General features: G+C 38.4%; 1 protein-coding gene across 1 annotated transcript; it reads right to left on the reverse strand.

Moving 5' to 3' along the window:
• Window positions 1-295: 295 nt before the first annotated feature.
• On the reverse strand, window positions 296-10,746 carry LOC143880438 (protein NRT1/ PTR FAMILY 2.7-like). The gene is made up of 5 exons (XM_077383453.1): window positions 10,578-10,746; window positions 10,235-10,452; window positions 6,775-6,998; window positions 6,161-6,478; window positions 296-1,209 (listed from the first exon to the last, which is right to left on the reverse strand). The coding sequence occupies exons 1-5, from the start codon at window positions 10,687-10,689 to the stop codon at window positions 360-362; spliced, it is 1,722 nt and encodes a 573-aa protein (XP_077239568.1). The 5' UTR covers window positions 10,690-10,746; the 3' UTR covers window positions 296-359.
• Between the last annotated feature and the right edge of the window lie 709 nt (window positions 10,747-11,455).

Below are 11,455 nucleotides of genomic sequence, written 5' to 3' on the forward strand. Positions count from 1 at the left end.
CAAATCCCAACCTACTATCTACCAAAAGAAAAAAACATTTTATGTCTAGACACTAAGGGCATGTTTGGCTAGCATGAATTTTTCTGCATTTTTTTAGCCACTTCTCACCCTCTACTCATTTGTGCCCTATCAAGTCTCTCCTCTTCCCAACCTCCCTACCCTTCTCTCACCGGTTGAGAAAATAATTTATCATGGGAAAAAATCATGGTTGCCAAACATGGACTAAAATCTTAAAGTATGGTTACCCAATGGAAAAGAGATACAGAACTACACAAGATTTAGAATGCCTATAAAATTCAATAGAAACGCAGGAAACACATTTATTAGATGAAGCCAACCAACACCCTAATTCTTGTGGGTCACCCACTTTGGTTTTCAGAGCTTGGAGCCACGTCCACCTTGCGAGCATTTTGGTACTTATACATCATCGTACACAACAAATAGTAACCAAAGTTTAAAACCCCTATCACAGCTAACATCCAGTAAACATTGTCCAATCTAGATTGATTAATATTATCTGGCAACCATCCGGTGATCCTCCGAACAAAATTGGTGATCCCGGTGCTCAGATAATACGCAATTCCGATAAGCAAAGCGATCATAGCCGTCGAAGTGCTACGAAATGAAGCTGGGAATTCTTGGTAATACAATCCCACCTGTCCCGGAAAATGGAATGCCTCGCCGACTCCCACAAGTACGAGCGGCGGGACCAGCCAGAGAGCCGACATGGGGACCAACGAATATGGGTCATCGTCCAAGTGGTGTGATCGGACGGTGTGGATTCTCCTTGATTCGACTATTGCGGACCCCACCATCCCGGCAATGCTTAGGACGTGGCCTAGGCCTATACGTTGAAGTGGGGTCAGATGTTGACCGGTAAGATCACGCCATTTGGGAATGAGGAAACGATCGATGATGGAGAGTGAGATGGCCGAGGCGAGTAGGACGAAAACAAGGAAGGATCCGGCGGGGATCAAGAAGTGGGAGCGGCCGAGGTGGCGGTCCATGGATAGGGCTTGGAGGACTGTTAAGTTGCCTTGAATTGCTATAGGGGTGTGAAGGAAAATAGCTGAGGACCAGACTGGGAAGATTTTTATTAGGGTTTTGAGGTCTTCTACTTGTTCCACTGTGCAAAGTCTCCATGGTTTTGCTAGTGAACCATCCAAATGAGTGTCTCCTTCTGTTTTCAATGCTGCACGGTTGAAGAAACTGCAAAAGCAAGCCTGAGATTAGTAACAAGTTTAAGACATGAGGCTCTTAGGGGTGGTGGAGCTGGGAAAAAAATGTGGGTAGGCCCTGGTCCCTATCCCCTACAAAATACAGAGAGAAAAAATTATATGGTGTGGAATTGATATCTACACTCATATTAGAAATTTTATTTGGTGTTCGATTAAATTCCAGTATTTTTTTCAAAACGTATAGTGGAGCCCACTTCATAGGATGATCGAAACCGATCGTTTGTTGGCCCACAAGGTAAATAGGCCGTACCCCGTAAATAATCTCCATAGGTTGTTCTTAACCCTCTGGTCTATAGAGGTTTCTATAATGTGAAGTACATCTACGGATCAGAGGGTTAGTATCTTCCTATGGAAATTATTTTTCTGGTACATCCTATTTACATTTACATTGTGGCCCAACAAATGAACGATTTGGATCATCCTACCATATAAAATCTCTACTTTATTTGGGATTTGCTAGCGTCCATAGCAAAAGGCATTTCACAGATGATCTGTTGCATTTCGCACTTTGATTTATACGCCACGCAAATGTTCATTATTGAGATATGATCTTAATTATCAACCTTGGGTCCTAGAAAGCATTGTGTTTGCGAGCAAAGCCATTGATTTGGTGGATCCCATGAGAAGGTCTATATGATCTTGGTCCCAGGCCACATGGACTATAAGATCAACGGCTCATGATGATGCTCTGAAGACGCGTTTATTGATAAAGATTCTTGGATAATCCAATTATGGTGGGCCAACTTGCAATAAGCTAGACTTGTAGTACCGACATTTTCGGATTCGCTACAACATGTGAGATGCATGGCCTTGGACTTTTCATTTCTTTGTTTTCTTGTTCAATTTTTTCCCTTATTGCGACAAAAATTGCTTGTTAATTTTTGTTTGGTGTTTCAAAAAGTGTTTCATTTAGACTATGGGGGTAGTCATGTTTTTCACTTTTCTTTCACTAGATCTAATTTTTTTGTCTCTTTTGAGAAGATTTTCAACGCCTAGAATATTTACATACATTTAAATAATATAATATAATAGGTTCAATTCACGTTTTTCACTTTTCTTTCTATATATCTAATTTTTTGTCTCTTGAAGATTTTCTATGCCTAGAATATTTACATATAATATAATCTATAATAATGTATATAGATTCCTACAATATAGTTGTTTGTATAATCTAATTATAAGGTATTTAATAGATATATACAAATTTACATTTATTACTTCTAGCATAGCTGATGAGAAACAACTTAAGGACCTCTTTTGATCGATGCCCTAAAAAATAGACCTAATTTGAAAATAAAGTTATTTTAAATTATTCTTATTTGCAACTAGGACATTATGATCTCCTTGAAAGCTATTACTTGTTAATGTATTTTCAAAATAAAATAGCTTTTGAAAGTAGTTTACAAAGAAAAGTGCTTTCGTTTTGTAAAAGTTGGTACTTTTAGAAATGAGAGTAAAGTAGCTTTAAAAGGATAGTCCCACATCGGTTAGGCAAAAAGTAGGAGAGATGTTTATATAGCTTTTCTCTCTATTGCTTTAAGGCACAATGTGTTTTAGCCATTGAGTTTGACGAACTGTTTTCTATAGATCTAAAACTATTTGGTCTATGGGGCGCTAGCGGCTCACTTTGCACTTTGTATGACGAACTGTTATCATTTGCATAGAAGATATTAGGGGATAAATTGAAAGGCACCCCTGCAAAAAGAGCCGCAATGGTGTATAATAGCATTCAAGAATGTTAAAAGTAATGAAATAACTAATGCACTTTGATGATGTGGGTCCAATGGGGCACCCTTGAAGCTGGTTTTTGGAAGTATGACCTTCAGTTTAGCACTGCAAGTAAGATTATTTGCAAATTAAACATTATATACATATATAATATAGATATATGGTATCAAAGCTCAAGCTTGGATAGATTTTCTGAGCTAGAATTTTTAAATAGGGTGGGTGCCTATGTTGTTTGGGTTATGTGGAGGTTTAAAATGGACGTCTACAAAATGGTCCATTTTGTGCCTCTACAAATCGAACAGTTTGGATGATCCAATGGAGATGGTTTCTTAGGAACAACGTATCTATGCCAGGTTCTATGTAATGAATGGGTTGGATGAGTCAAACAACATGGGAGATGCCCTATTTAAAAACTCTACCTCAAAAATTCTATCTGAGCTTGAGCACAGATACCGCACCCTCATATAATATCATATGCAAATAATTTTTTGAGGTATTCAAAGAGGCCCCAAAACAATGTACCCCTGATTCGTTTCACTAAATCGCAACCTGATTATAAACCAAGTAAATTAGTGAACCAAGACAGAAAACATTGTTGCGATTGTCATAAAAAAATAGCCATGTTTGGTTGCCATGAAAGTTTTTTCCATGGAATATTTGTTTATCAAGTGGTGGGAGAGGGGCAAGGAGGGTGGGAGAGGGAGCGAATTGAAATGGGATGAGGATGAGAAGTGGTTGAAAAATAGGGAAAAGAAAAACTTTATTCAAAATAGAGTTTTTCTTTTCCCTATTTTTCAACCACTTCTCACCCTCTCATTACTCATGCCCTCTCAATTTTCTCCCTCGCACTTTCCCTATGCCACTCTCAACACTTAATTGGTAACCTAATATTCCATGAAATAAGATTTCATAGCTACAAACATGGCCTAAATATTAAAGTATAAAAGATTAAATAACACCATCTCCAACGGCTTAAGCTTTTGGAGTAATTGGTTGCTTTCACATGGTATCATAGCAATTGCCCTAGGTTCAAACCTCCTTGATATTAAAAATCCACATGTAATGGCCAACCCAAAAAAAGAGGGCACACATCTGCCACGTGTAGGCCAACCCTAAAAAAAAAAGAGTGCCCACACCTGAAGGGGAGTGCTAATGTATAAAAAGATTAAATAACACCATCTCCAACCGCTTAAGCTTTTGGAGTAATTGGTTGTTTCACACTTAAGGAATACAATATCAAAATAGTTGGATCTTCGTTGCCCGCTATGATTTTAGCAAATGTACATAGGTACAAAGTTTGGATTCGAGAATATGTCAATGAGATGAATGTTAGTAAAAAAATATGAAATTATTAGGGGATAATATAGAAAATGCATGCTATTAAAAACTTAGTTTCCTAAATAATAGACCAAAATGCATGAAAGCATTGTTAATTGCACATGTGTACTAAATTATGATGTGTATTCAATTTTTAACTACAATGTCTTTTTCAATATTTTTTAACTTCCCACAAGCTTTACAAATAACATATGAGAAATTGATGAGCTATTAGAAAAATTTGAAGATTTGGGTTTAACTTAAAAATTCATATTTTATTTGAATGATGCAAGAACTTCGAATTATTTGGGATTTTTATAATTTAAAGCGGAAAATAATAAATACCAGGTTTTTTCAAGAAATTTTTAACTATTTACAGATTTTGATAACTATGCGCATGTTCATGGTTCCAGACTTTCATAAATCGACAGTCTACTTGGATGGACCATAACCTAAAAGCTGTGTGAAGCAAATCATTTTACCCATAAGCCATAGCGAGGATCATTTTGTCTTCAAAAAAGATAAAAATAGTAATAAGACAAGAGTACACATTCACCGACCAAAAGTTTAATAGGCGGCCCTCCAATTTCAGTGAAGCCATGATTCTTATTTTTCACTGTAGCTATCATTGAGACCAAAACTAACAAGGCACAGTGCAAGCGTGATATCCTTATAAAATGAGTGGCCTTTTCTTTTTCAACCCTTTTGCGATGAAGCTTAGCAAATCCCTATTATCTATCATATGATCCAAATAATTCATTTGAATGGTCCTCACATAGATAGGGTGTCTACAAAAAATCAGATCCATAGGATCATCCCAACCCTACGATTTGTGGAGGTAAAATGGACATGTATAAACCTTCACAAATTAGTCCATTTTTTGCCTCCATAGTTTGAATGGTTAGGATGATCCTATGGATCTGATTTTTTGTGGACAACCTATCTATGTGAGGATCATTCAAATGAATGGTTTGGATCACCCAAACAATGTGGGCCCCCACTGTATTTTAAGCTAGTGTGTAGGTAACTTACCTACACAAGTGTGTAGGAAATGTTCTCTCTTATTATGTATGTCATATGTCTTTACCTCTTTTTGGAAGTTTTTTTCCGTAATTGTCATAGACAGGTACCCGGTTCGGTACTTTTGTATGTAGATTACCATTTTACCCTCAAATAATTTCTCATAGAGATAGATGTTAGATATCAGCATAGGCGTTAATGGTAAAAGAGTAATGCTGATGTGTAAATCTCACAGAAAAAGAAAAGAAATTCTTTTTTTCTCTAGCTATATAGTAGTAGATGTCATTGTGAATTGCATCATATGGGGAGTTATCTATGTAAAAGTTGTGGGGAAATGATATTGCCACTCATAAAATCAGGGATTCTTGTCCCATACCCAAAAAGTTGGGAGAAAAATAAGGCAACACATATGTCATGGCAGGAAAATGCCTAGTTTTAAGAGTGGGGAAACCATTTCCCAAAGATAAATTATCCTATATATAAAGCTGAATGAAATGATAGTTTTTATTTTTACTCAAATTTCATTAAAGGGCACTCTTACTTCTAACGTAAACATTAGCCACTTCCATGCATATTATTCTTATCAAATGTAAGAATGTAAACACTCATTATATGGGATAAACTAACATGGGTGGAAAAGCCTAACTTCATAGGCCATAATACAAGTATTGTACAGTCCATGCACTTAAAATTTTAAATTAATAGAGTTAAAACTTGGGATTTTTTTTGAAGGTCGAACTTGGAATTTTTTTTAATGAAAATATGTTTTAAATTTATAATCAATTGGATTGTTGTTGTTTTTTTTCTCTAAAATACACTAGAAATCAGATAGTTAAATTTTGTCCAAGAATTCATACCTGAAACTCGAAGTCGGAGTAGCCGGAGACTGGAACTTCGCCACTCCACCGCCCCCATAATAATATTCCCGGCTTTCAGATGCCACCGCCACCTTCCTCTTCCTAATCGCCGCCGTTAACACACGTGCCAAGCCCGTGAACGGGCTTCCTTTGGGCTTAAGGTGGCAATAAAATCGCGTTCCTAATAGAAAAATGGCGAGACTAAAGCCATTAGCCACGGCACAAAGGCCGAAGCCCCACCCCCAACCCACATTGTCCTCAATATAGACTACGAATGTGGAGCCAACGATGAAGGAGATGTACAAAGCGAAGAAGTACCTGTTAAAACATAAATGAATAATTAAAACCAACTCTAACAGCTTAAGCTTTTGGAGTAATTGGTTGTTTCACATGATACGAGAACAATTGCCTCAAGGCAAGTCTTGGGTTCAAAACCCAGCAACTCCATGTGTATAGCCGACTTAAAAAAAATAGAGAGGTCACATGTGCCACATGTATAGCCAACCCAAAAAAAAGAGGGGCCACATCTGAAGGAGAATGTTAAAGTATAAATGATTAAATAACACCAACTACAACAGCTTAAGCTTTTAGAATAATTGGTTGTTTCACAGTACCAATTGAAGAAGGAGTCCCGATCCTTCGCCTTGTCGAACTGGTAAGCGCCCATGGTGGCCGTGTTAAAGCGTGTGCCGCCGACCCCTATGGCAGTTAGAGCTATACTGGCATACAAGACTGAGAATTGGGTCGTGGACGGAGTTTCGCACGTGCTTGAAAAGAGTGTGCACGAAGGTGGACGTAGGGAATGGACTGTGGCCGTTAATGTCAACAGATTCATACCCTGCATGTATATATTCACATAGGCTTAAATATTAAAAAAAAACAAACAGTATTGTGTGCTTTAATTTAAAATGTTTACTTTGTAGATCTAGTTTGAATGGACGATTGTATAAAAAAAATACTCAAAATATGTTAGTAAATTAAATAAAAAGTTAAAATGGTTGAAAATGCCTATATTTATGGGGGAAATGATGTCGGCACTCCCACAATTTTTTTAATAATGACACTCTCCACTTTGATAAACACTTCTTTTCATTGGGTGTTTGTAGCTTTCTTTGGGAATTGTCACATCCTTACTCTGTTTGGAATGCAAGAAAAATATTTCCTAGGGAGATTTTCTTCTTTTCATGATTTAGAGAGAAATGATATAATTATGGTTAATTTAATTAGAGGAATATTATCATAAATTGAAAGTCCCTATAAATAAAAATTGAACACGATTGGTTCAAGTTTTTTTTTTTTTTTTTTGGTAATAAAAGTAGGAAATTTTAGAAATATTTTTCCTTACCAACCCAAAAATTCTTGCAATTCAAACTGCAGGGCCTTAGCACTTAGTTAAATAAAAAAGTGTAAGTTAAAGGGAAGAGTGTTGTTCTCTAGGATATCACTTTTCATCTCCAATACACACGCATTAAATGAAGAATACATGTACTTAATTTGTACATTAACGGTCTACAACTAAGACCTTATATAGTATCGCAACCCTAATCTTACTACAAAAGTTTTACCAAAACGATCAAACAAGTAAAATGGTTGAAAAATGTTTATATTTATGACAAAAAAAATGTTTATATTTATGACAAAAGGGGATCATTTGTTTCCCCTTTTTCTTATAGATATGGTGTCACACCCCTGTTCCGCTGTGTATATATTGTCCGGTTCTGGGTCGCAACACTCCCTGGTTTTGTTTTTCCACAGAAAACGCATCTACATAGGGAGAGGAGCTATAGCCCAATAACTTTTCCTCCCTTTCCCATGTGGGATCTCACAATCCACCCCTCTTAGGGCCCAGCGTCCTTGTTGGCACACCTACTGGATGAGAGGTCCCGCTCTGATACCATTATGTCACGTCCCTGCCCCGCTGTGTAGATATTGTCCGGTTCTGGGTTATCTACCCTCCCCGGTTTTGTTTTTCTGCAGAAAATGCATCTACACAGGGAGAGGGGGAATCCACATATATAGCCCAGTAACTTTTCCTCCCTTTCCGATGTGGGATCTTTCAATCCACCCCCCTTAAAGGGCCCAGCGTCCTCGCTGGCATACCGTACTGGATGGGAGGTCCCACTCTGATACCATTATGTCACGCCCTTGCCCCGCTGTGTAGATATTGTCCGGTTCTGGGTTGCAACCCTCCCCGGTTTTGTTTTTCTGCAGAAAATGTGTCTACATGGGGAGAGGAGAAATCCACTTATATAGCCAAGTAACTTTTCCTCCCTTTCCGATGTGGGAACTTTTAATCCACCCAGCTTAGGGCCCAGCGTCATCGCTGGCACACCGTACTGCATGGGAGGTCCCGTTTTGATACCATTATGTCACGCCCCTGCCCCGCTGTGTAGATATTGTCCAGTTCAGGGTCGCAACCCTCCCCGGTTTTATTTTTCCGCAGAAAACGAGTCTACATAGGGAGAGGAGAAATCTACATATATAGCCCAATAACTTTCCTCCCTTTCCGATGTGGGATCTCACATATGGTCTCTAGGGATCGGGTGAATCTTGTGCTCTTGATTGTAATATCTTTTTTTATATTAATACACTGGTTGGGGTCCCGACTAACTCTAGCTTACCTATCAAAATGAAAAATAAAAAGAAAGAAAAAACCCTTTCGAAGAAAAAAAAAAAAACCTTCCCTATGGCTTATATTGCAATCATAATGGCCTTTTCCTTGCTTTTCACCCCAATTTCCCCACATTTTCAACCTTTTTGTTTTTGTTTTTGTTTTTCTTTTCCTTATGGCCCCGGTTTTTTTCTATTCAATGAAAAATAGGCCTATCAAAAAATAAGCGTAAAATTTGTTGCAGGCTATTTTAAGTCAAAAGAATCAGAACCTAAGCGGTTGTATTTTTACTTTTTTCTGCTAGGTAAGCTGGGATTGAACGTTCGACCTCAAGCTTGATGTAGAAAGTCAAACCAACCTAGCTATAAGTCCAACCAATATGTCTACTCCTTTTTCTTTGCCTTTTCATGAGAATGGAATTCATTTTCATGAAAAAACAAGGAAAGGGATGATAATATAGGAAAAGAGGTGGAAAAATCATTCATGTGGTGCGAGAGAGGTAGACCTGGCAAACGGGCGGGCCGGGCCGGGTTTGTCCCGGCCCGTACGGGTCCGGGTCAAACGGAGACCTGGAATATTTTACGGGTCATTGAGCTTGGACCCACACCCGGCCAGTACGGGCCGGGTCGACCCGCGGGTCACCCGGATTTTTGACGTATTTTTTTAAAGATTTTTTTTTGTATAGGGATTCGCTAGCCACCTTCGCCGAGGCTACTTTTCGGCTTGTCGCCATCCTTTGCTGCAAAGATCGGCAGAAGTACGATTTGCGCAAAGGTGGCTAGCAATAAATAATAGCAATATATAATAATCACGCGGGTACTGAGTTTTAAATGAAAAATTACGGAAAAATGGAAGCAAAGTAGAAAAATTACCAAAAAAAAAACCAAAATAATGTATTCAAATATGACAATTACCAAAAAAAAAACTACAAAGAAAATTAAAAACTTATGACAATTATGGGAAAAAAAGGACAAAATAAAACTTTTGTACTTCTCTACGGGCACCCGCGGGTCCACCCGGCCCAGCCCAGTTTTGATGGGCCGGGTGGACCCGCGGGTCAATTTCAAATGGGTTACAGATTGGTGACCCGGACTTGGAATTTACGGGCGGGCTAGGTGGACCCGCGGGTCCGGGTCACTTTTTGCCGGGTCTAGAGAGAGGTGGTGGTGGGTGTGTATGAGAAGGGGTGGGTGTTATTTTTTATTGTTAAAAACAAAGAAACTTGGGGCCGTTTGGATACGTGGATTTTAGAATCCAGGTTTTTAGTTTGAAAACAGTGTAAAAGAGGGTTCATGATCAAGCTGTTGTCCTGACAGCGTTTCTTGATGCATCACCAATTCATTGATTGTACTGAAAGTACTGCGTCTCTAGTAGATATTTCATTTGAAATTCGATCAAAATCCAACCCAAGAAGAATATAGGAAGAAGGTCAATTAAGTAGAACAATTTAAGGAATTATTTACCAGCAAAGCGATGAAGGTGGATATGGAGACTATGGAGAAACAACCAAAAAAGGAGTCGGTGATGATGGCACCAAAAATAGGGGCGAGACTAAGACATCCGTTCACTACGTTTGAGATATTTGTGGCCTTGATACTCTTCACGTTAAACTCCTTTATGAGGTACACAATAAGGTTTGCAGACAACCCACTTGAAGCCATCCCTAAACCCATCATATTACCTGCAAATTCACTCCATATATGCCACTATTAGGTATAAGAAATAAGATATAGAGATAGATAGAGCTTATTATGAAGAACAATTTTAAGTAATTGAACAAGTGAGAGAAAGAGAAGGAAAGGAAACCTGCGATAAAAGGGAAGGTGATCCAACCCCCTCGTTTGTCATCTCTTCTAATTTCAATCTCAGGATCATTGTCTATATTGGGTTGGGATTTTTGTGATTCTTCGGTACCCATCTTTGCATAGAAGAAGAAGAAGTGGTAGTAGTAGTGGTGCTACCTTAGGCTTTATAGGGATAGGTCTTCTACTTTTCTTATTCTTGCTTTGTTGGGTTCCACCCTTACACTATATATATACATGAGGGATGCTAAACTCAAGGATGCCCTTGCAAAATCACAGGAAAGGGCGACCCATGGGACAAAATTCGCCAAAGTGCATTTAATTTTCATCAACTTTTACATTCTTTAAATGCACTTTGGTGGTGTTTATCCAATGGGGGCGCCCTTTCCTCTTTTTTTCTTTTTTTTTTTGCAAGGGCACCCCTGAGTTTAGCATTCCTCTATATGCAAAAAGGGAGATTTTATATGGTGCACAATCGGGCATGCTGGTGCAAGTGGCCCGCCAATGTGAACATGAGCATGCCGATTAGAAACAATCGGCATGCTTTATACGAGCATGCCGATCGGGCACCATATAAATTCTCTATAAAGAGGAATGCTACGGGCAAGCGCTTGAACATGCGTGCCTCTATTCGCCCCACTTGTTTTACTTCAATAATATTAAATTCCCATAGTAAATTAAAGAAAAAAAAAATCAAAACACCCACAAATGTGATAATTTAGGTGACCGATCTAGCTCTTTTTGTCAGAAAGCAGGGCATCTCTATTTGCATGCTGATTTAAGATATCTTGATGGAGTGAATAGAATGGGAGGAGAGGAAAGCAAGAGAAAAACCAAGAAGCCCACTCCCTATACCTTTGAGATCATCTTCTTTCTCTTCTC

Source organism: Tasmannia lanceolata, unplaced genomic scaffold, assembly GCF_043159265.1.
Source record: "Tasmannia lanceolata isolate RefF3 unplaced genomic scaffold, GAP_Taslan_0.1 ptg000006l, whole genome shotgun sequence".
In the NCBI taxonomy this organism is placed as follows: domain Eukaryota; kingdom Viridiplantae; phylum Streptophyta; class Magnoliopsida; order Canellales; family Winteraceae; genus Tasmannia; species Tasmannia lanceolata.

What these genes read in the sequence shown, in the direction of transcription:
- LOC143880438 (XM_077383453.1), bottom strand. Translation starts at nt 10,689, where the DNA reads ATGGGTACCGAAGAATCACAAAAATCCCAACCCAATATAGACAATGAT. An exon ending in CCACCTTCATCGCTTTGCTG is followed by an intron (nt 6,999 to 10,234) that starts GTAAATAATTCC and finishes ATATACATGCAG; the next exon opens with GGTATGAATCTGTTGACATT. An exon ending in ACTCCGACTTCGAGTTTCAG is followed by an intron (nt 1,210 to 6,160) that starts GTATGAATTCTT and finishes TTGCTTTTGCAG; the next exon opens with TTTCTTCAACCGTGCAGCAT.